Source organism: Eulemur rufifrons, chromosome 28 (assembly GCF_041146395.1).
Source record: "Eulemur rufifrons isolate Redbay chromosome 28, OSU_ERuf_1, whole genome shotgun sequence".
NCBI classification, from domain to species: domain Eukaryota; kingdom Metazoa; phylum Chordata; class Mammalia; order Primates; family Lemuridae; genus Eulemur; species Eulemur rufifrons.
In genome coordinates, this window is record NC_091010.1 from 61,847,275 (window position 1) to 61,873,418 (window position 26,144).

General features: G+C 37.4%; 2 protein-coding genes across 6 annotated transcripts in view; one reads left to right on the forward strand and one right to left on the reverse strand.

Annotated features, from left to right (window-relative positions):
• INPP5F (inositol polyphosphate-5-phosphatase F) overlaps positions 1–13,907 on the forward strand; it is an 80,032-nt gene extending 66,125 nt beyond the window's left edge. For 2 of the 3 annotated variants that reach the window (XM_069461151.1, XM_069461152.1), the window contains 8 exons: positions 1,150–1,278; positions 3,033–3,150; positions 4,710–4,908; positions 8,244–8,315; positions 9,382–9,455; positions 9,883–10,011; positions 10,601–10,688; positions 11,607–13,907. In XM_069461151.1, the coding sequence (XP_069317252.1) occupies positions 1,150–1,278; positions 3,033–3,150; positions 4,710–4,908; positions 8,244–8,315; positions 9,382–9,455; positions 9,883–10,011; positions 10,601–10,688; positions 11,607–12,756 (1,959 nt within the window). In that variant the 3' untranslated portion in view covers positions 12,757–13,907. Of the gene's footprint in view, positions 1–1,149; positions 1,279–3,032; positions 3,151–4,709; positions 4,909–6,876; positions 6,919–8,243; positions 8,316–9,381; positions 9,456–9,882; positions 10,012–10,600; positions 10,689–11,606 lie in introns of those variants that run through there. The other variant, XM_069461153.1, reaches the window with a different exon arrangement.
• Positions 13,908–14,559: 652 nt separating this feature from the next.
• MCMBP (minichromosome maintenance complex binding protein) overlaps positions 14,560–26,144 on the reverse strand; it is a 48,633-nt gene continuing 37,048 nt past the window's right edge. For all 3 annotated transcript variants that reach the window (XM_069461157.1, XM_069461156.1, XM_069461155.1), the window contains exons 11-16: positions 25,000–25,117; positions 21,755–21,920; positions 20,728–20,861; positions 19,721–19,885; positions 16,697–16,785; positions 14,560–16,306 (exon numbers count right to left, since the gene is read on the reverse strand). In XM_069461157.1, the coding sequence (XP_069317258.1) occupies positions 16,180–16,306; positions 16,697–16,785; positions 19,721–19,885; positions 20,728–20,861; positions 21,755–21,920; positions 25,000–25,117 (799 nt within the window). In that variant the 3' untranslated portion in view covers positions 14,560–16,179. The remainder of the gene's footprint in view (positions 16,307–16,696; positions 16,786–19,720; positions 19,886–20,727; positions 20,862–21,754; positions 21,921–24,999; positions 25,118–26,144) is intronic.

The window sequence follows — 26,144 nt, forward strand, 5'->3', positions numbered from 1 at the left end:
CTGTAGAATACTTATAACAACCATCCTTATTGCATTAAAACTTGGAAATAACAATATTCATTAGAAATAAGATGAACAAAGTGGCATTTTCTTAATTATTTCAAAAATGTGAGGGCCAACGTTTTAAAATCTGTTGGATGGCATTGTGTGTTCATTTACCTTTTTCCTCTCACCGCCAAACTCACCCTTCCTGTGTCTTTGGGACTGGGAGTCTGCACACACTTCTGCTTAGACAGCTGGCTCTGCCAACAGGGGCCGCCAAAGGAAGACCATGAGGCGAGAGAAGGAAAAAGGCACAAGGCCCTTCACCTGTGTTATTCCTGTCCGCAGCTTGTTGGTTCCTTTGACACCACAAAACCAGCCTCTTCCCTTTGTGCCCCAGCCCTAGGGGTGACAGCTGCTTCCTTCATGGTCTTCCATCATCTCTGTTACCTTAGTGTCCCCTTTTAGATTTTTCAGCCCTCCAACATCTGGATGACAAAGTCCCTGTATTAAATTCCCAATGTAGAAATACCTAGCATGGTTTCTAGTTTTGTTTCTTATAAAACCTTGTGACTATTCTTTGAGGACAGGAATCTGTTCCTCTAATGTAGCATTTAAGCAACCAGGTTTGAGTTCAAGCCCTGGCTCTATCATGTACTAGGTGTTGACTCTGTACAAAGAACTGAACCTCTCTAAACCTCAGTCTCATCATCTTTAAAATGGGGGTAATAACAGGATTGATTGCATAGGGTTGTTATGATGATTAAATGAGATAATTTATGTAAAAGCCTTGGCACAGAGTTACCATTTACTGGGCACTTGACTACTCTGCTACTATTAACATTATTATTGTTTCTTTTTTTTCAATCATGCTGTGATCAGATAATATTGTTTCTATGTGCTTTTTTGATAGATTCACTACATAGGGGAATTTAAAACAAAGACAATATAATAGTATGATCCTACACATTAAAATGTATATGAAAACAGTATATTTCATTATATTTATTCAGCTGTAGCATTTCATAAAGGTGTCTTTGAAGCAGTACTTAATTTTTAAAAAGTATGAAAAGACCATTTTTTAAAAATTTAAGGGTCCTGAATTGTATATGAATATGTTTCCTTTTTCTGCAGTACATAGTTAACCCACCAATGTGTTCATTTTAGCTGAAAAAATTAGGTGTGATGCCCCCAGAGCAGCCATTACCTGTGAAATGTAATCGGATCTACCAGATAATGTGGGCTAACAATGGTGACTCCATTAGCAGACAGTACGCTGGGACAGCTGCTCTGAAGGTAAATACCTGCAGCAAGCATTTGTGGATCATTTTGTAGGACACAGGGTTAAAAAGGTACATGCGTGGGCTACAGGTGTTAGGTCTGGGTAGTTGACTCCTTTCTGGAATGTTTTGCTAAAGCAGGGGTCAGGGGCCAGGTAATGTGACTCCAGCAGGACACCCATTAGATCAGAGGGAGAAGGGGGGCTGTGTGGACCCAAGGAGGAGCATATGCTGTCTTGGGAGGGGCCAGTTTGCTGTTTCTTGTGAGGTACTGTGTTGTCAGATCTTCCAGTTTTTCAAGGGGGTCTGGAAATTGAGAATTTTAGGTGAAATGATTAGTTTTTAAAATTGTATACAGGCAAAACATGTCTACTGGTGGGATTAGGCCCCCAGTGTGATACTTTGTCTTCTCTGAGTTTGTATCCCAACCCTGCCTCTTACCAGCTCTGTGACCTGGGACTAGTTGCTTATTCTGTCTTGTTTGTCAAATGGGAGTACTACTGGGCCTAGTTCAAAAGATTGTCAGGGAATTATATTCATTAATGCATCATAGTAAATGCTGAAGAAATTTGGGTTATAATAACAAAAAATATTGTTATTGTAAATAAAGTCTTTTGAGGATCCTGCAGAGCTAGTCTTCACAGAATTTTAAGTTAAATGTTAAATGTAGTCCCTAGTAACTAAATAGTCCCTCTGAGGGCATTGCCCTTGGTGGGCAATAGGAAGTGGTTGAATTAGTTTAACTTAGGTTCATATTAATCATTCTTTAAGGTAATGGTTCATTTCAGGATATTTCTTATAACAAATTGTACCATCAAGGACTCAACAGGCATCAGATAGTCTCTCTTTTTGGTTGAGTGATAAATATCAAAAGCATTTTATTTAATAAGGAAAGTGAACTTTAGAAGTCCTTGTACAAGTTATTGTTTAATAAGAGAAATACTTTTTTTTCCCTTTGAATTTAAACTTCTTTGGGATCAGCATTCATGCCTCTCTCTTCTGTAATAGATACTTGTTGCTACACTAATATTCCCTGTGAATGGCCTAAGTGGCAGCATGTTCTACCTAAACTGTCAGATTTAGAATAAGGCCTGAGATTTCTGAGATTGCCTTGGGTAGAAATAGTGGGGTTGGAATGAGGGAAAAGAGAGACTATACCTTCCTTGCCTCAAGTTTAAGTCACCACCTCTCTAGGGACTTCCTCTGACACCTTTGTTGTGAAAAGCAAGGGAAACAAAACAATTTAAATCTTCATTGGATTGTTCTACAGGTGATTGTAATATTCAGTGAGGTATGGAAACCCCTGGTCTTGCTCTCTGTCTACATCTACACATACAGGTTAAAGCCTATTATTACAAACTCTAGGGAACTGTCCATATTTCGTACATCAGAAATTTGGTTTTTGAATATTATACCAATTTGAGGCTTGAAATCTTTATTGTTTTTGTGTTTGGTATATAATTGGTTTTGACCTGTAAATTCTAGAAATTCTACAATTTGCCAAAAATGGCTTTACCCTAAAGCACTAACTGTGAAGACCTGATGTCACAAACAGCATGTTTAATTATTTGACATACTTAGATCAGAGTCAAATACTAGTAGATATTTTAATTTAACTACACTGTTTGAAAATTATAAAAGTTTGGAAATTATAAAAGCCTGTAGAATTCTGGCTTTTATGCTGAAGTCTTGAACTGAAAGCCCACAACTGATTTTGGGAGAACATTCTTGTGTTTGAATAAATAGTCAAAATGCCTTTTTGTTTGACAGGGTGACTTTACAAGGACAGGAGAAAGGAAGTTAGCAGGAGTTATGAAAGATGGAGTTAACTCAGCAAATAGGTATTACCTCAATCGATTTAAGGATGCTTATAGGCAAGCTGTTATAGGTAAGGAACAGAAATGTTTTTCTTTCCTCAAAATTTATTATTCCTTCTGTGAGCAACATTTTACAGAAACCAACTTCATTAACATAGATTATGTTTTGTAATATACTTGTGTCTCTATATTGGGCATCTTACCCAATAAATCAAATTCAAGTTTTTAGAAGATTAGAATTTGAAATATTTTTGACTGGAGCAACAAAAGAAGCCATTTCCATACATAATCATCACTTTGGTACTCATGTAATGGAAAGCAGGATTGGAACCTCCTGGGGTGTGGAATAAGTGCCCTCAACCACAATAACTAGAACTTCATATTCTGTTTGCTTTCCTGTTATGCAAGGCTAAGAAAACCAGATGGTTTTTCTCTTCCTGTGCGCCATTTATCTTATGTTCTTGATGTGGACAAATCCACTATCCTTTTCCATAGCAGGGTTTAACAGGATTTTAAGGTACCAGATTTAGAGATTATCCTAACCAACTTATCATTTTTTAGAAGAAATGGAAGAGTAGATGATCCAGTAGAGTTTATGCATTGACATGTTTTTAATTTAATTTCCATGAAAATATTACCTTATAGGATTAAAGTTAATGGAGAATATTCTAGATTAGAACCACATGTAACAGCTGATCTGTGGTCCCCACGAATCTTTTTAAAATCCCATTTTTTTACCTGATTATTTAGCATACACATTAGTCTGATAGGGCGTAGGTACAAGCCACTTAAGGATTTCTGATATAAAGAAGATGTTTGATTTATTTGCCAGAGATGGGGAGGTGGTGGTGCGTGCTATTGACTACAGAATAGCACAAGGTTTAGCAGTTTATTTAAGGAAAAAATAAGATACCTTGCTTCCATTGGTTGATCTGGCAACTGAGTTTTGTCACTGAGGACCCAGGTTCTCAGTTGTCCTCCCCCCAATTCAGCCATCCATAGCGTCAGCTTCTTCCTGATCCCCCGTGAAGCTGCTCTCCTCAAGGGTGAGAAGAGAGAAGGAAGTAGCAGTCTGGGCTCATCACTTCCCTTTGTAGGGCCAGTGGCTGGCAGATCTTCTTTCTCAGAAGCCTCCTTGAGTCTCATTGTCCCAAATAACTCTGCTGGGAAAGGGAGTATGATGATTTATTATATTAAGGCCTGAGCTGCATGCCCCACCAAGAGGAACTTATTAATAGCTTGTCTATTCAGATCTTTAGCTTATATTTTAAATTGGCTTTTTATTATTGAATTGTAGGAGTTCTTTCTATATTCTGGATACAAGTCCCTTACCCGATAAATGAGTTGTAAATATTTTCTCCTGTGGGTTATCTTTTCGGTTTTGCAATAGTGCCCTGTGAAACACAAAAGTTGTTAATTTTGATGATGTCTAGTTTGTCTGTTTTTCCTTTTGTTACTTATGATTTTAGTGTCACATCTAGAAAATTATGCCTAATCCAATGTCACAAAGATTTGTGTGTGTGTGTGTTCTTCTAAGGGCTTTATAATTTTAGGTCTTACACTCTCTTTTGTTTTTTAAAAATATATTAGTAAACTAAGATGATGATAGATATTAACACTTCTACCCTAGATTTGATGCAAGGCATTCCAGTGACAGAAGATCTTTATTCCATATTCACCAAGGAGAAAGAGCATGAAGCTTTGCATAAGGAAAACCAGAGAAGTCACCAGGAACTGATCAGCCAGCTCTTACAGAGTTACATGAAGTTACTATTGCCTGATGATGAAAAGTTCCACGGGGGCTGGGCCCTCATTGACTGTGACCCCAGGTGCGTCAGACTTGTTTCCTGATGACTAATTTGCTTAATTTCTGATGTTGTAAGTTGTCATGATTAACGCTAGCAGTTGTCCGTACAGCTGTGGGCATGGATGCATGGTGTGTGGCAATTTCCAATACTGGCCTGGTACTAAGGCAAGCTGACTGAGGCACTCGCCATGCGTACAAAATCAAGGGGGTGCTAAAAACTCAGTAATGAAGAGAAATATTTTAAGGCAATATTTGATTTTTTGAAATTCAAATTGGCAAACTACAGCCTGCAGCTGGCTGTGTGGGTCCACCTCCTCTCCTGGACCTCCGGACTCTAGGTTTATTGTAGTAACGTACTCCCCGTGAGTGCAGCAAGAGGTACAGCGACGCTGGCTATTTTTATCAGTTAGGAAGTGGTCCTGGCCTTTCATAAAATAAAAAGGCCAACAAATACTTAACATTTCTTTCTTTTTTTTTTTTTTTTTTTAAACAAAAAGCATCCAGTTTCAAGTGGTTCTTCAAAATATCAATGAACAGTGTCATCTAAACTTATCCACCAGATGGAATGCTTGCCTTTAGGCTGAAATCTAAGAAGATGATCTTCAATATTATAAATCAGAATCATTTCAGGCCATGAAGGGGTCCGTTTAGCCGGTGGTGGTGGGGGGTGAGTCTTAAAATTTTATTTTAGTTTACAGCAGGAAAACCTCTGACTTTATTGACAGCGGGAAAGAGGAGTTTGGAATTGGAAGGGAATCGGGTACTGCACCGGTTGCCCGGCAGCATCTACATAAAGCCAACTCGCTTTGCCAACCTCCTGCAACTTTTCATCCCCTGAAGTCAGATGCGGTAGCTGAGTGGCCAGGCGCTTAGCAGCCACTGTCCCTTAGGCATGTGGTGGTGCAGGGGATGGACACTCCGCCGTGGTGCCCCCGCTAGCCCTCCAGTGTCCCGCGACCCCCAGCATTCCCTCAAGGCATCCCCTCAAGGGGCGAACACTGTCCGGTGTGAAGGCAAAGGCGGGAACGAATTCTCGCGGGAGCCCGGCTGGACCGGGATCCGCATCCTCCATAGAGGGCGTGGGATGCGGGATGGGACGCGCGGTACAGGTTGCGCAGTACAGGATGCGCATGCGCACTGGGTGCCAGCCGCAACCGGAAGCGGGGGCCGGAAGATAGACTCGTCCCCTGGGCGTGACTTGCGCGGCCGCTTCGCAGTTGCGGCGTTCACCGCATTCGCTTGCAGGGGTGAGGCTGGCTGCAGGCAGCGGAGTGAGAGCTTCGATGGGCGGAGTGACGGTCTGACGGACTGACGATGCCGCGCGCTCACAGACCTCCTGCCGGGCAGCGGGCGGCGGCGGCTGCCGCGGAGCCCAAGGCTGACGGTGTCCTGGCTATGACTTTCAAGATTTTTCTCCTTTTTGCAGGACTTATGGTTAAAGTTCCCGTCGGGTTGTATTTTTCCTGCAAACTACTACTTTTCCAAAGTCTCATGCTAATGTCCCCTGAAGACAGCGCCTTTTACGCGACGATCGTGGCAGTGGTCGGTCTCCATGTGGTGCTGGCAATTTTTGTTTTCATCGTGTGGAAGGAGGGCTTGCCTCAGTGGCGGGAAAACAAAAACGAATAGAGCAGCTTTCTCACAAAGCTGCAGACCTGGGGTGCGGGGGAGTGCCTAAAGGGGTTTTCTTTTTGCTCAACTTGGTCGTATTAAGCGTGCTTTTTTTTTTTTTTTTTTTTTTTAAGGGGAAAGGTGGTTGGGGAGGGGAATTGAGTATTTACTGTAGTTAAGACTAAAGTAAAAATGGGCGGTGGGAGGGCTGACATTTTTCGACCGCTTGTTACGTGCCCTAGTGCTTTTCATTAAGGACATGATGTTTTTGACTATCATGTTTAGCTGATGTAAATATTAATACCGAAACAGGAAACCAGGAAAAAGTAATACTGTAATTAGTAACAATAGAATTTATTTCATAGTAAAATATGTGTTGTGACGTAATTTTTATGACTTGGCTCAAGCAACAATTTTCAGAGTAAGTATCAGTGCACAAAACTAAATTTCGTTTTACGGTGTTCTTGGTGAAGCTGTCGGGATCATTACATTTGTAGTTTTCTTCTTCCCGTTGATTAATTGGTTGGTGCTCAGATTTTGGCTCCTAGAATCCATCTGTGTGTTATCGGGTTTTGGCGTCTTATTATCTCATTGCATTTTTCAGTATATGATTTTACATGAAAATTGAGGTGAATTTGTTATTTTAGATTAAGATTCTGTTAGACTTAAGCTGCACCAAGGTGCCACTGATGTAGAAAACTGCAGTTTAAGATTTTGGTAAATCCTTCTCTGCGGTACCCGTGAAGCAGTGACCTCAATCTTATGCAGATTAAGTATGTGGTTTAAGTTTCGTCTACAAATGATTTTTTTCACCATCGTCTTGTTTTTTAGTAGCATTTTGATAAGGTCTAGGATGAATAGGTATGAAATCCTAAGGCAGAAATATTGGTGGTTCTTACAGTGGCATTTGGAGACCAGTATAAAAATGCAGATTAATCTCCACCTTTTAACAAAAAGAAGCTGTTATTATTAATCTTAAAAGTTTCATTTTAATTCACATTCTGCCTATTTGTTGATTATTTGTAGATTTTATACATTGACTGTTTTCTTACTAGTAATTTTACAAGGATGTACATTTTACTGTAGATTTGATTTAATGGTTCATCAACACTCAACCTAGTTTCTAAGTCTTCATTTGATCTTTGATTTTAGAGTGGGTATAAATATGGTAAAATGGACTTAGAGTAAGAAAATGTTTGCTTGTTCTTTGAAAGCCAAGTAAATTAATCTGTAGTGAGAAAAATGCAAAAGTAGCTTGGACTCGTTCCATTTTTGCACATAAATGTTATTTTTATGTAAAATTCTTTCAAAAGATGAATATTGCGTGAGTGTAAAAATGTCCTAAGTATGTGGTCTGTTATTTTTAAGAATAGATAATGCCTTCTCAGTCTCACGTTTTCCTTTCTTCCCAATAACCGACTCTCGCCAATCCCCCTCCCACATTATCTTGTTTCTCCTGAGCCCCCCTCTCCTTTGGTTTCCTGCCTCCCCCTCAGCTCCAGCCTTTCCTTCCACTTCCCCCACTTCCCAAATCTGGTTTTTGTTGTTTTTTAAAAGATTTTCCAAATGGATAGATTGTGTTATGTTTAACTTCAGAAGTAGAACTCATTGATTGATTTATTTGATTTTCTTTTTTTTTTCCCTTGGCCAATCTTTTGTCCGGAGTGGTTCTGCTGTAGAAATATTCTTGGCAAAAAATGCAGATGAAAATGAAAATATTTAATTCCCTGTGTCATGTTTGTTTAGCCTCATTGATGCTACTCACAGAGATGTGGATGTGCTGTTACTGCTTTCTAACTCTGCCTACTACGTGGCCTAGTAAGTTGCTTATTGATTTAAAGCTTTTGATTTTTTTAAACTTGAGTAAATTTTCTTCCTAGAATTTAGTAGAAAAATTGTAAGAATCTGGTTTTATTGTATATTTTATGAAACCTCATTGAACCCCTTTACTTTTTTATAACTGTTAACATCATTCTGACCTCCTTTTATGGTTTGAAAATGATTTTAAAATTAAAATCAATGTTTATATAATATTGTGTTCTTTCAGCATTTAGTATTATTTCCTATATATCTCCCAGGTTTTGATGTACTCCATATATTTTTGTCATTAATGGCCATATATCAGTTTGTATTACTATAATGTATTTCCCATTGTTAGGTATTGAATTACTTCCAATTTTTTGTTATTATGAATGATGAGCTATCTTTATGCAGATAACTTGTTGTATGTGTGTGTACACACATGCGTGCTTCTCTTTGGTCACAAGGGTATGATGAATTATATGACTTTAGTGATTTGTCAGATTTATCTCCAGAAAGACTACTGAGTAACAGTGCCACTAGCAAAATACAAGTACTTGTTTCCTCATACCTTACACCAGACTTGAGTTTTAAAGTATATTTTCTAAGTAAATATTCACTTTAGTTTGGATTTGTATGAACTGTCATTTTTTTAGTCATTGGCCCAGATGCCTATTGGCATAGATCACATGGATTTTTCATTCTTGATTTTGGATATCAAATTTATCTGCTGTATTATTCCCAAATACATAGTTGTGTGTGTGTGTTTTGCCTTTTAGATGAGGTTTTAGGTTCATTTTCACTTTACACAGGTTTTTATAAAACTGAAATTATTTTTACCTTGTAATTGATTGTGTTTACTAGAAGAGCTACAAACTGAGGTTTCTTTAGCCGTTTTGAACTCTGTTATTCTTGTTTAATCAAATTTTTAAAATAGTTCTTATGTTTAACTTTTCAACAGGTATGTATTGTGCTGTGGAAGATTGTTATCTTAACTGCATGTAATAGTTTGCTAGTATTATACCTCAGGTGACAAGCCATATATGCTTTTTGATTTTAACCCTCTTTTTTTCCATTTATCTAGTTATGATGATGAAGTTGATAAAGTAAACCAATATCAACGACTAAGTCTAGAAGACCTGGAAAAAATAGAAATAGGTAAATTTTAACATACTAACAAAGTGTCATAGAAAGCAAATGGTGTTGCTTCCAAGAGTGGCTCAAATTATTTAAGCAACTGGTATAACATCTGTTAGAAACCAGAAAGGGCTATTCCAAGCCATCTATTTCTTAGGACTTCCTTTCTATTTTTAGAGGTTAGTGACAGATGTGTAGTCTAATGATAGTAACTGTGTTCCTTTTATTATTTACCTTGTGAAGATTAGTTTAAATAATTGAAACAGTTTTTATAGCCTCATCAAACCAAATGATCATGATAAGCTCATATTTTTTGTGCTCTCATTTAGATATGAAGAAAAATGGGTTAAATACCTAATTGGTGAATGTGTATTGGTCTTTTGAAGATATAGAAGAAAGCAAATGTTACGTGAACGATATAACTGCACACATTCATTTGGGTTTTTAGGTCCTGAACCCACTCTTTTTGGTAAGCCAAAGTTCTCCTGCATGCGATTGCACTACAGATACAAAGAAGCAAGTGGTTATTTCCACACACTGAGAGCTGTAATGCGAAATCCAGAAGAGGATGGAAAAGGTAAAAAGAGGAAAAGCTGAAAGTATGCAGTGATAACTTTGTATCTGCTCTTACGAGGCCAAATAGAACTGGGGACATTTTATAATGTAACCTACTGGAATGAGAACTGATCCAGGGAATAGCTTTGGGATGTGAGACCATGAAATAGCAGCTGTTTCCAGCAGTGCAGGGAGATGATTTGTATGGATTGTGTGTTTTTTGGCAAGAGACGCTATAGTGGGGATTCTCAGTGTGTTTGGTCTCGTCAGAAGCCATATAGGTGTCAGGGCTTTTCCTACCTCATGCTTCTCTGGCGGGCAGTAGTCAGGACTTGTTTATAGCTCTTGCCTTGGCATCTAGCAAAGTGCAAACACACTTTTAATTCCAGTTTTTTTAGTTCTTTTGTTCTTTGCTTTTCTGTTAAAATTTGTTTTAGAACATTTTGAATTAGTTGGGGGATTAGTGAACAGGTAGTAATTTTCTATAAATTGTAGCAAATAAATTTGTATTGTACAACCACAGATTTTATTCAAGGTTGTATGAGTTAGAACTGCTATTTTTTTTAGTATGTTTTTGGAGAAATTGGCAAGCAGTTATCTCTGGGTTTCAGATACCCTTCAGTGCATTGCAGAGATGCTGCAGATCACCAAGCAAGCCATGGGATTGGATGTACCTATAATTGAGAAAAAACTTGAGAGGTGAGTATACTAAGTCTCTCAAGATTTTCTTTGGGATTGTCTCTCAAGAATAAAGACGTTATCATCCAAGGTCTTACTTCTTTAAAAGTATTTGCAGCAGGGAGTTGGAGGGGATCACATTAGGGTAATGTGTTGATATTTAGAGAGGTAAATACCATATGTTTGGATCAAAAAATGACACTTTTTGTTTAAATTCTCTGTAATTTTCAGATTATTTTTAGACTTACAGAGAGTTGCACAGATAGTTCAGAGTGTTTCCATTTACCCTTCATTCAGCTTTCCTTTGTTACCATCTTACATAACCATAGGACATTTATCAAAACTAAGAAATTAACTTTGGCATGATACTGTCAACCAGAGAACAGAACTTAATAGGATTTCACCAGTTTTTCCACTCATGTCCTTTTTTCATTCCAGGATCCCACATTGCATTTAGTTGTCTCCATACTTTTTTTAATTTATGTTAGTTCCTCAATCTTCCCTTGTCTTTAATAACTTAGTATTCCTTTACTTCCACTTGTTATCTATAAGGTAAGATAACAAAGTCTGTGTCAGAGTTGCATGGATTGAATGATAATGCACTTAGAATAACACCTGGCACACAGCTGTTAAACCCAGTTGCTAAAAATTTTGGTTGCTGCAGGCTTTTTTTCCTTGTATAAAAAGGTCATGATGGATATCTTTGTCATGTATTTTTTCATGTTTAGGATAATTTCCTGAGAATAGCATCCCAAAATTGGGAATCCAATTTAAAAGGTGTGAATACTGATTGTTGTTTATCAATTAGCAATGCATTGTTTTCAACAAATTAGAACCAATTTCTTGAAATAAGCAAAGTGTTTTCACTTCGTATTAATAATTGGAACTGGTATATTGGATTCCATGGGGAATTAACTATTTTTCTGTTCTAATTTGTAGGAAGAGCAGTAAACCTCACGAAGACATCATTGGTATCAGATCTCAAAACCAAGGCTCTTTGGCCCAGGGGAAAAATTTTTTAATGAGCAAATTTTCATCTCTAAATCAAAAAGTGAAGCAAACCAAATCCAATGTAAATATTGGCAACCTACGAAAGCTAGGAAATTTTACAAAACCTGAAATGAAAGTTAACTTTCTAAAACCAAACTTAAAAGTAAATCTTTGGAAATCAGATAATAGTCTTGAAACCATGGAAAACACAGGAGTGATGGACAATAAGGTCCAGGCAGAGTCTGATGGGGACGTATCTTCAGATAATGACTCATACCACTCTGATGAATTCCTTACCAATTCCAAGTCTGATGAAGACAGGCAGCTAGCTAATTCTTTAGAAAGCGTAGGGCCGATAGATTACGTTCTTCCTAGCTGTGGTATTATTGCTTCAGCACCTCGATTAGGTAGTCGATCCCAGTCTCTTAGCAGCAATGACATTAGCATCCATGCTCCTTCAGAGATTACTGTTGCTCATGGGAGTGGGCTTGGAAAAGGCCAGGAGTCTCCTTTGACAAAAAGTCCTTCTGCCGACAACATACACATATTGACTAGCTTTGCGAAGCCTGTGGATATTTACTGCCACAGATTTGTGCAAGATGCACAAAACAAAATGACCCAGCTGTCAGAGTCCAGATCTGTGTCTCAGCAGGCTAGTGAGGAAGGAAATCAAATGACCAATCAAGTTTCCAATGAAGAAACACAATTTGAATCAACGGAACAGACACCTTCCCGACCATCTCAATTAGATGTGTCTTTTTCTGCAACAGGTCCACAGTTTTTGTCAGTTGAACCAGTACATTCAGTCGTATCTCAAAAGACCCCCAGCTCCGGTTCCAGTATGCTTGAACTTGAGACAGGGCTTCATATAACTCCTCCTTCAGAGAGCAGTAGCAGAGCAGTCTCTCCTTTTGCAAAGATTCGAAGTTCCATGGTCCAGGTTGCTAATATTACCCAAGCTGGATTAACCCATGGGATAAACTTTGCAGTGGCAAAAGTTCAAAAGAGTCCTGCAGAACCTGAAGTGGTTAATGAAGTCCAGCAAAATGAACTTAAAAATATGTTTACACAATGCCAGACACGTATAATTCAGATTTAGTTTTTAGCCACAAAGAATCCTTCCATGGTTTTTATTTAAAAATTCAAAAAAGTTTTCACATATTAGGGTATTTAAACTTGTACTGTCTGAATCTAGGGGTCCCAAATTTGTTTTTTGGGGAAGGGTTTTAAAAGGTGTTTGAACCTGAGCAGATTTCCACATTTGAGAGCAAGGACTACAGGAATGCATCACCGTCGAATGGGTAGACCTGAGTAGCTTCTACACTACAGAGCACTTTGCTCACTTGAAAGTAATTCAGGAACAGGTCGCTTTGGGATATAACCTGAACCTTTGTTGGACTGGGGTGAGTGGAGTATATGAAGTAGACACATAAAGGATGGACATGGACAGACTTAAGGGAATTGTGTTTTTCATAATTTGTTGTTTATTAGTTCATTCCTGTGTCTTACCTCTACAGGGTAAATTGTACACTTAAGTTTTTCGTGACTTTAAAGTGTTAACTAGTACAGAGAAGCATTTGAATATAAAAAGCTATTTTAGTTTTGATGGCTTAGCCATTCCCTGTGAGTTGATTGAGGGATGACACTAAAGTCAAGAAATGTATTTTCATTTGATCCTAATTTCCCCCCATTCTGCCTTTTACAAATTTAAAATATTCTGCTGCCTATATGTCCAAAAATCTAGGAGCATTAAGACTTGTCATAAATCTGATAGGTCAAACGTGAATACTAGCATCTACTAAATTCCATTTTGCTCTGGTTTTAGAAATATAAGAATGTACATATATTGGCTACTGGAAATTCTAGAAGTCTTAAAAGTTTTAACTTTTTCCAATGGGGCATTCCTCAACATACTGTCTACAGACTCTACAACTACTGAAAATTTGGTCTGCAGCACAATTGTGCTAAAACCGGTGTTATGACTATAACCCTGCCCACGCAGAACAAGGGCCACCTCTGTAACCCACATAGGAAAGTTGGAGTATTTCAACAAGTATCGGTTTGTCTGGTGTCTTTAGAGCCTTTCTATATTGAAGTGATTCTCAGCTGAACATTTATGTCTGTTGTAACTTTGATAAGCATTCCACTTTTGTTATTTATTAGTGGTATTTTTTTTTGAAATGTCAAATCTTGTGACTATTAAAGTACCATTGTAATTTAAAGTGACAGTGTGTGTTAGAATCCCTTGCATAATAAAGATGTGGATTTGATTTTAAATCAAAGAATTCATAAATGGTGAATTTGTCATAACTCAACACTTGGTCTGAGCTGTCCCAAATATTTTACTTACTCCTTTGAAGTATTCTCATGATCTCAAAAATGATGACATGGATCACAAACTATTTTAAAACCCAAACACTCTAAACTGAATGCTTTTACTCTGTTGCTGCCGACTTTTCTTCTGGGTCTTGAAAATATTGAGTATTCCCAACAAAGAAAGTAAAAGCCAATGTTAAGTGATAAAATATCCATGTTTAAGCGCCACCAAAATCAGTTCCAAAGAGATTTTTCAAAACTAAAATTACCTTAAGGCAGTGTTTAGTTCCAACCAGGGTTATATACACGTTTGTTCAGTTCCCTGGTCATTCACATAGGACTAACATCTTGCCTTAAATCACAGCAACAAACTTGATTGTTCACACCCATAGGCAAGGGAGAAAAGAGCTCTGCAGCGGAGAGTTCCACTGTGCTGCCTGGGAGGGCCTTGAGTAGGAGGGCATCTCCTTCCACACTTCCATGTAGCTCGGTCATGTTTTTCCACCAAGAGGCCATGATCTAAGATTACATGGGATGCTGAATCTTACAGTTTATGAACAAGAGCCCAAGGTACTGGTAATTTGGGAAGTTTTATTTATTGGAAAGAGGGTTCTTTCAAGGGAACGTTTGTCCAAGACCAAGCAAATTACGTATTTCTCTTTGGTGAATTACAATTTACATTGGCACAATAAACACACGGTAACTAATCTACTTTGTTCTAGGACAATTAAAGAAAATGTATTTCATTCTCACAAATCCAGTTAAGCTTTCATTTTATTTCTAAAAGTTTAAGGAAGGTCTAGTCTACCAGTTATAAAAATGAAAACCAGTTAGAATTCTAATATAAACATTATTTACATTAGTTTATAAAAATAGATTTAAATTTAGGAAAAGTTGATATTGAACTAGTAATTTTTACTTCAGTTCATTAGGCATGAATTCCTTGATTTTTCAAGGCTGACCCTGTTTCCTTGGTTAACAATGTCAATTTAGGCCTTACTGGAAAAACTTTAAGGGATCATTTAATTGATCTGTTTCCAACTAGGTAAGTTACTTACTAGAAGAAATTAATCTTTATACCTACCATTCATAGCTTAAAGTAACATTCTAACCTTTCTGAAGATCCTTGTTGCCCCAATTATACTACATATAGTAATTTGCTCTGATATTTTTGTTCCTTTAAAAGTTGGATATTAAAACTAATTGGTCTCGGGAAAACCTACCTGCAGTTCTATCAGGCCATTACTGAAGTAGCAGATATTAGTTGATTTAACACATTTAGAACTGATAAACTCATATAAAAAGCTAAAAATCTAATACAGTCAACCAAAGTAAATGAGATATTAGGAAGATAATTAGAAACCATTCTTTCTAAAGAGGTACTATTTTGTTTTCATACTTGGGCAAAACTTTGTGGGGCAGCATTCCCTTAAGTGTGGTTCCCAAATGCATTGGGATGTAATGAGAAGAATAAGGACAATGTGGGGTTTATCTCGTGTTCCGAGATTGTCCTTTTATGAAAAAAAGTGATAATGCAGTTATTTCTTTTAGATTACTTGGTAAAATAAATTGGTAACTCTATAGTCCCCAAACTTTTTGGGAATATTACTGCTGACCCATGAATTCCAAAAGTTTAGGAACCACTGCCATGCAGAAGACTAGTTTTGCAGGCTGTTGATAACTGTTAAGTGGGGAGAAGTTTCTGTGGCCAAGTGCCTGGGAAACGACAAGACAGAATTTCACATCGTCTTGTGAATCAAGGGCAATCACAGCCGAGTCCCATAACTTTGGACCACTGAGCACACCCAGCCCTGTCGTTAACTAGAAAGACAGAAATATGAAGTGCACAACTCTCGTATGAAATTAACATCAGCAATTCAACAGAGTCTGGCCTATGACTTACCTGAAGCTAAGGAAATGGTATAATCAGTAATATTAGTCAATATTAAACTTTTAATATCAAATATTTTTACATCATTACTAATTTATATAATTATAAAACAAATTTGAAAAGCTCCATAAAACCAGTAAGGTAAAAGCCCTTACTGAGTATCATATAAACTTCAGATGTTACCAGGCTTAATTTCAGGAAAAGTCATTGGTTTGTGATACAAATCATCTATAAAACAATGTGGTATAAATGATACTTGAATTTTACAATAATGCAACTACAATTTGCCCATTATTCTTCATAGGCCTCCCATCTTTAAAGTTCATTTCCATTCACACACTTTTGCTGCTGAAGCCTGGTTCTTCTTAGAGACTCCAGCTGCTTTGCCCTTAGCCATCGTTCCCTTGACAGTGTCGTCTGACCAGCACTGAGAGACAGACACCTGGTGTGAAATACAGAAACAAATTTAAGTCTAGAGCCAGCATAGTAAGTTTTTAATTTTTTCTAAGACCTAGGAATACTTTTTAAATGTAACAGTCCATGTTAGGAGACAAGAGCGTCTGGTAGCTACACACAAGTCAACAGCAAGCTATGGTTCTACAAAGGCATCCGGGTGGTTCGCTCTTTGAAACGCAGAGAACAAGCAGCACGCCTGTTTCACTGACCAGATCACCAGCCAAACACAGTTCTCCCTCAATGAGCCCTTTCATGCGGTGTTACTAAAAGGAAAAGTTCGTTTCCGTTTTTAGAAGTCTGCCTCAGTTAATGCTGAATAATCAGGAGACTTGCACACAGCTTACTGAAAGAGCAATTACGGACGTGCGCCACTTACCGAGCCACCACAAGCAGCTGGTGGAGATCGTCAGCGGTGATGCTCTGAGGGTCATTCTTACGCATTTCCACAAAGTCATCCTCAACTGCCTTTATCAAAAGAGTAAATGGATTTTAAAACTACCCCTTAATGAACAGTTTTAAGAAATGACATTTGTGGTGTTGTAAGGTTAAGGAAAGTAACATGGTCTCTTGACTGCTTTAAAAATGAGGATGTCAGCCTTGCCTTAGACAAAAGGAGACAATATGGGTGAAAACACTGAGAACCAAAACTTTATACTGATGAAATAATGCTATTGATGAAAATATTTTAAACAAAATAATGAAACTCAGATTAATTTGAGAAGGTCACACATATACATCAGCAACTAGCACAGCAAACATGATGCTTTTCAACAAAGGGAAGAGTGATACTAGTGAAATGGCAGAGCAAGGACCTCTAAAATTTGTCTCCACCATTAAAGCAACAAGAACACTGATCAAAACTAACTTCTTCAAAAGTCTGGAAATAAACCACACACTTCCAGCAATCCAGACAGCATTTGTGCAAGAAAACCAGGTGACTCTTGGTAAGAATGTTGACCTTTGTGGCATTTTACCTTGCCCTATTCCCATGTTCCAGCCCCTGTCCCACTGGGTCAACAGCCTTGAAAACCAACAGCCTGGCAACCACCAGAGAGGGCAGAACAGGCCTGGAGCTCCTTCAAAGTGCCACTCCCAGAGTGGTCCCCTGGAAGAACCCACTTGTAAGGTTGTCTTTCTTTAACCTGACTTGAAGCCTACACAGGAGGAACAGCCTCTTTCCCCAGGGTATTTATCAAAAACAATCAGAAGAAATTATTGATCCTCTTGGCTGCCTCAGACAGGGGGTAATAGTTGTGGCAAATGACAGGCTAACCAAAACCCTTAAATAGAGAAGCTGGGGAATGAGATGTCCACAGAGGGCTTTGAAAACCTCCCAGGCCTTCTAGGAATTTAGAAGGCCACACGCATGCTGAGAGACTTTAAGCTCACACCCTCTGGATAACCTCATGGCTCTGTGTAAGCAGGAAATGAAGGATAAGGCCAGGTTGTAAACTGTACGGCTAACTGTTGAAGGCATGCACCAACATGTATGCGGAGCTCCTCACCCTTACACGGGGAGACTTACTACTTCCAGGCATTTAAGGAAATTTTTGTCCAATAATTAATGGACATGCAATGAAGCAGACTTTATAGAATTAGTGCCAAAGAGTCACTAAACCACCAACCAACAACAAACTCTAGGGAGGTTTAATGTCCAGAATCTGATTTCTAGAGCACAGTCGTGATATTATTATACTTAAAATGTCTGATTTTGAACAAAAAAATGAGACATGGAAAGAAACAAGAAGGTATGGCCCAAAATTTGGGAAAAAAGGAATCAAAAAAACTTTCCCTGAGGAAACCCGACCATCAGGGTTCCTGGACAAAGACTTTAAACTGGCTCTTTTAAATACATTCAAAGAGCTAAAGGGAGCTACATATAAAGAACTGAAGGAAAATATGAGAATGATGTCACACCAAATAGAGAATATTAATAAAAATACATAAATAATTTTTTAAAAGAAGCAAATAGAAATTCTGGAGTTGAGGCTGGCCGTGGTGGCTCACTCCTGTAATCCTAGCACTCTGGGAGGCCGAGGTGGGAGGATCGCTTGAGCTTAGGAGTTTGGAGACCAGTCTAAGCAAGAGCAAGACCCCATCTCTACTAAAAATAGAAAAAATTAGGCAGGTGCGGTGACGTGTCCCAGCTACTTGGGAAGTTGAGGCAGGAGGATCACCTGAGCTCAGGAGTTTGAGGTTGCTGTGAGCTAGGCTGACGCCACTGCACTCTAGTAACAGAGCGAAACTGTGTCTCAAAAAAAAAAAATTCTGGAGTTGAGAAATACAGTAACTGATAAAAAAAAAAATTCACTAGAGATATTTAGCAGTTTGAGCAGGAAGAAAGAATCAGTAAACTTGAAGACAGGTTGACTGACATTATCTGGTTTATGAAACAGTAAGAAAAAAGAATGAGAAAAAATGAACAGACATCCTGCAGGATACATCAAATGCACCAACATACATATCATGGGAATGCCAGAGGGAGAGGAGAGAAATGGGCAGAAAGAATTTAAATAAACAATGGCCAAAACCTTCCCAAATTTGTTGAAAACTTCCCCCAAATGTACATTAATCTAATACCTCCAAGCTCAACAAACTCCATACAGAATAAATTCAAAGAGATACATACCTAAACACATCAGTCAAAACTGTCAAAAGTCAAAGACAGAATCTTGAAAGCATCAAGAGAAAAATGACTCTGTATATAAAAAATCCTCTCATCAGAAATTGGCTGATTTCTCATTAGAAACCAGAAGCCAGAAAGGAGTCAGAGCACATATTCAAAGTGATAAGAAGACTATAAACCACAAATTCTACATCCCAGGCTTTAAGGAGAAATTAAGGAATTCCAGATAAACAAAAACTTTAACCGGAACCCACATAAAGAATGCTGGTAAAGGTAAGTACATAGATAAATACAAAAAAAAGAGTATAAATGTATTTTTTGTTTACAATTCTTTTTTTCTGATTTAAAGGCAATTGTAAAAGCAGTAATTATAAATGTGTTGATGGGCATACAATGTATAAAGGTGTAACCTGTATGACAAAAACCGAACAAAGAAGAAGAAATGGACTTATAAAAGAGCAAGGTTTTTGTATATTGTAATTAAACTGGCCTTAGTCTGTAACAGATTGTTATAGTTAACACATTAATTTTAGCCCTCAGGGCAACCACTAAGAAAGTAACTTTAAAAATGTTGTAAGGGAAACTTCAAGCAAATTAAAAGGGACAATAGAAAATATCTACTTCAAACAAAAAAAGACAATGAAGTAACAGAGAAACAAAAAAGATACGACATATAGAAAACAAACAGCAAAATTATCAGCAATTATAGCAAATGTATATTAGTTAAACACTAAATTCAACACAGGGAAATCTTTTATTTTAACCCAAACATACCTTGGTTATTTCATCAGATATGCTATAATCCAGGAATCTCAAAAGGGTTAGATAAATGCGGAATTTGTTCAGCACAGAAGGCAGCACCGCTGAGAGAAGGCTGTTCATGTACTCCTCCATGTTTGGTGGAATTAGCTGGGGTTGTAAGTGAATCTGGCAGTCTGCCTGAAAAGAGAAAACAGTACACAGTATTTTTCAAGTTCCTAAATTAATCTACATTTTTAAGGAGATGCATCATCTCTATCAGCCCCTAGAGGAATTAGAAAATATAGCACTGATTACTTAGGACGAGGGAAGAATCAATTTGTAACAGTAATTTACATGCTCTTTATAACTACATCTTAGCAACAATTACAAAAGTTAGCATTTTCTTGATTACTTATGTTTCCTCAGCAGTATCAGTAAGCATACCAAAAAAGTAGCCAACCTCCAAAGAGCAGCAAATTAAAAATGTTTATCACACTTTCCCACAGAAAATTTACCAATGAGCCATTTCATTCTTAGTCAAAGACTGTTTCTCATCAATCATAGGTGAACACTATTATACAGAGAAACTATACACCTTTTAAACAAGTGGGAGTATTTCTCATCATCCTCAGAATTAAAAGATCTCTTTATCTTCTCCATAAAGCATAAAAATAATTACCAAGTGATTAGGGACATATTAAAAGGAACTAAAATATCTGTCACATAAGATTGGCAGAAAACAACAGGTCAAAGGCAATAAGAATATACGTCTAGAAGTTAATCAGACAATTTATAGACAACTACTTTCTATGCTTACGTGTGGGAGTTTCTGCTGCCAACAGCTTTGCTCATCTAGTGATTTGCTGAGTTTTCATCCCATGGCAGTACAAAATAATCAACTCCCTTAATAATCAGCAGTCAAGTCACAATTTTTTTTAAACAATTGTAACTTATCAATAATAAGGAGCACCAAGAAACAACATAAATGTAGATATCTTTCCAATATCAACCTCCCTCCATTTAAAAATGACTCATCATACCGGGAGGAGTGACCTTCCCTCCGAAGTAATAAAAACATTAATATTGCAGGGGAATTCCATCTGGTGGTAACTGAAATCATAATCCACCTTTTGCCAAGTTATCAGGTTGCTCAGGGCAGTCACATTGTGAACACCTACAAAAGAAAATTTTCAGTCATTTGACTTTAATCACCTAAACAAATTAGTTTTGCTGACATTGATTATAAGACATGAGGTTTCTACTGGTTTAATGAAGGAAATGCGGTTATTAAGCTAAACCACTAAGCTAAATGTTCACTAGGTAATAGTCTTCACAGACAGCACTAGTTAAGCTAGAACTTTCTGAGGCTAACATTTCCCAAAATCTAATACCTAGCACCTGGTATGCAACCAGACATAAAATAGGTTCTCACTAAGTATGATCACTTTCTAGGTGTGTTCACAGGGCTAAAATAATATGGTAGGACTAAAGCTATTTTTATACATAGATAAAAGTGAACTTTACTGCTTTTATACCTTTGCCTCAAATGTGCCCATTATTTTTTCTACCTTTACCTCTTTATAACCAGCAGTGTCTTCTTAATTCTCTTCATTTGACAAAGCAGTCTGCTGCTTGTAATTTTATAACATGTACCATAATTCAGGTTATTTCAAATCATCTGATTTATTAAATATTTTTTTCAGTGATTTTCTGAAAAATGTTTAAAACTTCATAATGGGAAATAAAAAACATTTTATTATATATATATATCTTTTCTACACTTCTCTTTGGGGGGTAACATGACTAAAGACAAAACTTCCCATTTCAGTCTTTAAAAAGTTATTTGTTCTACGGTACTATTTCCAAAATACTATGACAAAACATAGTTGTGGTGCATAATTTAGTTTTTAATATATGCTTAATCGAATTCATGTCAAGCCTTTATCTTAAATATTTGTTAAATGTGAATTTGTCTTTGTCCACAGACATTCTTCTAAAAAGTCATTACTAGAGCTGGCTTCAGCAGGAGAGAATTTAGAAATGGAAGGGAAACATCTATGTATCTACCTGGGGTGTCCAGCTGCCCTTGCTCCAGAAGAGTTTCATCAATTACAAGTGAAGTATTGTTCGGCAGCTGGAGAAGTCCACTGACCAACCGATTGGCTGTGTAGTCTTTGTGGGGAATGAATTTCAAATGGTTCATGTTCTCTATAGTCATTTGTAGACGAAAAGACTGCAAAGAAACATTTTTTAATAAGTAAGTTTCCCTGTTTTAAGAAAATATACATTTATAGTTAAGCACTGTGTTTTATATGGAAAAAATAAGTTTCTAAGGGAACAGTGATATAGTGATATGGTTTCTTGAATTCTTGGAAGCAAAAATAATATCTATATCATACATTAGAATTTCATTTATCCCATGAGCTGCTTTATTCTCAAATTCTTGTTCAATATTCTTGAAGAATAATTTTTATCACCAATGATGCAGATGGTAGACAACTGACATACCAATATTGGATATCCAGAAGCTTAACTTCTTTTATGTAATACAAACTAGCAAAAAAAAAAAAAAGTTTATTTTATTCATCAAGATAGGGAGGGAATTTAATTTTCCTCTAAGCTCTTTGAGTTATATTCATTCATCAGAAACTACTACAGACTTTTTTTGAACAAACTTTTCAGTAAAAAACCAAGGAGCACAGCACACCAAGCTGTGGTGAGGTGCTGCAGTTCTCATGACTTACGCCACCCAGGCTGTGTGCCGCCTTCTCATCCAGACCAACACACTATCTACCCAACCCAGTGACACCTCCTCCTCCAGCACCCTGAGCCCGCCACTCTCAACACTCTCTTCACTGCTTCATGTACCAGCCCCCTCTCCTACCACTCTAGCTGAGAAAGGACGTGTGGTGGGGGTGGACATGGAGGTTGAGGGGGCCAGGGAAGAGACCACATCACAGATACAAATGAACAGCCCCTAAAGAAGCAGGGCCTGTGGGTGGGGTCCAGCCTCAGCTCTGCCATATAAGCACAGGCAGGTCACTCATGCTTAACCTGTTGTGAAAACTAAATAAAATATTAGAGGCAAGTGTTTTGAAAAAGTTCACAGTGCTAGCCAGACATAAACACAGGAGTAACGTAAGGGAATGAGATATAGTAAAAGTTAAAAAGTAAACAAACCCACTGCAAAGTGATAAAGAATCAAAAGGAAATACCTTATCATGTTATAACCTTTAGTACCTTCCTCAGAAAACCATTTCACACTTAAAAATATAATTCATATCCTGATAATGTGTGTGCTACTTAAATCTTGGCCTCATAGAGTGAGTGGCCCCAGGCTGCCGCTCCAACCTCACCTTCTCCATTCTCACCAGTGCTTATCCTACAGCTGCTACGCTGGCCTCTCTGGGGCACTTCTCAAACACGCCAAGCACACTGCTGCCTCGGTGCCTCTGCACTTGTTCTCTCTGCATAGGATGGACACTTCCCAGCAGCCATGAGGCTGGCTTGCTTCTGTACTTCCATGAAGTCTCTCCTGAATACTACCCTGTCGGCAAGGCCTTCCCTGTCTCCACCGTACACACTGGCAGCTGCCCCCGGGCCCACTGTCAGCACTCCTCTCCCCGCCTTCCTGGGGCTTTATTGTTCTTCAGGGCACTTAAATGACATACTATACATATTATTTGTTGGTCTTCCACCACAAAAATTTAAACTCTGTAAGTGTACAGGATCTGACAATTTCAGTAATTCTCAAAATGTGGTCTAAAGAAGCCTCAGGGACTTGCTGAAACCCTTTTATGGGGTTAATCAGGTCAAAATCATGCATGGATAAAAGATCCTTTCAATGTGCGATATAGATCAATGAATTTTACTATAGCAGAGTATGAAAAGTTTCAGACTGGGCATGGTGGCTCATGCCTGTAATCCCAGAACTCTGGGAGATGGAGGAGGGAGGATCACTTGAGGCCAGGAGTTTGAGACCAGCCTGGGCAACACATCGAGATCCCATCTCTATAAAAATTTTAAAAATTAGCAAGGCATATGCCTATAGTCCCAGCTACTCAGGAGGCTGAAGCAGGAGGACTACTTGAGCCCAGGAGTTTGAGGCTGTAGTGAGCTATGATTGTACCACTGCACTCCAGCCTGGGTGAGAGAGTGAGACCCTATCCTCTGCCAAAAAAAAAAAAAAGAAAAGATTTTAGATTCCACACTTCAATTATATTTAAGAAAATGCCATGTGGACATCTTTGGTCTAATATCAAAAAGGAATATCCACAGTTGTATGAAAAAGTTATTAAAACAGTCTTTCCTTTACCAACTATTTTTCCATCTGTGTAAGGCCAGCTTTCCTTCATATACTTCAATCAAAACACCATATTACAACAGACTGAATACAGAAGCAAATATGAGAATCCAATCGACTCTTATGAATCTAGACATAAAAGACATTTGCAGAAATGTTCAACAATGTCACTTTTATCACTAATTTCTTTTGGTTTTGGAAAAGTTGCTTTTGTAAAAATGTTTGTTTATATGTAATCAATTTATTCTTTTTAATATTTCATTTTTAATTTCCAATGTGGTAAATTAATGATAAATATAACCCACATTAAAAATAACTCTTTGAATCCTCAATACTTTTCTCAGAATGTAAAGTAAATCTAAGGAGAGTAAGAACTGCTGGTCTACTCTTGTCTACTGCTGCTTCTTGAGGGCCTGGAAGAGAGCTAGCACTCAGAGACACACAAAATTTCACTCAGTGAATGATCTAGTGCAACCTCTTAAATTTCCCAAGAGGTGATCAGTATTTTTAGCCACACAACTAATCAGAAGCAATTCCCCCTTTCCCAAGATCTTACCACCACACAAATACTGTATTCCAGATGGCCTGGCAAATAAAGTTAGCTCAACTTTCCAAACAGGAATCAAAATTGAGGCAATGGAGATAAAGATCTTTATAACCTCAGCTAAAAGAATTATGCCCCTATAATTTAGAGTTTATTTAGATTTAAGATTTTAACACAAAGGATACCAAATTGCACAAAAAAATTGGCATCAACAGAGTATAATTTTAAAGCAATTATTATAATTGTGTTAATTGTTAGACTTAACAGAAATTTGTGTTAAGGCAATTAAAAAGTGAAATGTTTCGGGGAGAGGAGATTTTAAATTACATAATGTTGGCAGGCTTTGTTTCCCCTTAAATGAGATCTACTAAAATTCAAAGTTAAATATTTAGGTTGAATAAAAGGCAATTAGCTAGATGTGTTAAGTGTGCTTAGGTTTATAATACATATTTATATTGATCTTACAGCTGGCACAAGGTGTTGAATAATTCGATATAAGTGTTCTGTGAAAGTACTATTCCGTGGGCAACCACTCAAGTTAACTGTAAATTTTCCTAGTGGAAGAACATCTCTTCTTGAGTATCTGGGGGGGAAAAGAAAGAAATCAATAAGATACTGAAGTTATTTCCTGATTTCCACTGAAAAGCAAATAAAATTAGCTTAATATTATCATTAAAAATAAAGAACATTCTGACCAGTTATTTATCAGAATAACAGCAATACAAATCATAGCCAATACTTATAAGTGCTGATCATGCCACGGACTGTTCTGAAGTCTTAAATGTTTTCTCATTTAATCCCCAAAGATTTTGAGGTAGGTACTATTATCTTCATTTTACAGATGTGAAATCTGAGGCACAGAGATTTTATGTAACATGTTCTGCTACCCAGGGAGTGACAGGATTTGAACCCAAGTAGTTTGGTTGCAGAATCTGTACTCTCAACCATTATGCACTACTGCCTCGGATCCCATCTGAGGAAAGATAACATCCCATCTGAAGATGTTAGTGCTGTGTTATTTATAATAGAGAAAAACTAGGAAAACCTAACATCTAGGGAAATGGTTATAGCATGGTACAACTATACAATGAAATACAAAGTTCACAAAGTGTTATGGTGGGAAAATGTTTAATATATATTAAATGCTAAAAACAAGATATAGCTCTGTGCTTAGAGTATAACTGAGCTCTGTGCAGATCCGTACACAGAAAGAAAACAAAGATGAACATGTACCAAAATGTTAACCAGGATTATCTTTAAGCAGTGAGATTACAGATGATTTCTATTTTCTTTTATATGTTCTTGAAACTTGTCAAAGCAGTACATTAGTTTTCAAATCAGAAAACAAAGAAATGTTAAATGTGCACGCGATGTACCCTTGTTGACTGTTTTTTAGAAGCAGAGCCTTGGGATGTATAAACAGAGAATTCAGAATGCAAAAAGAATAAAATAGTTCATTTTATTCATCAGCTAAGTTCTTTATCTTATTTTGGCTCTAATATTTAAGGGGACATAATCAAAATGCTAAATGTGAAACTGTGAGAAAAGGTGAAAAAAGGAATTTGTTTACGAATTGGTCTAATACTTGTTGCACTGAACAAATAAAAACC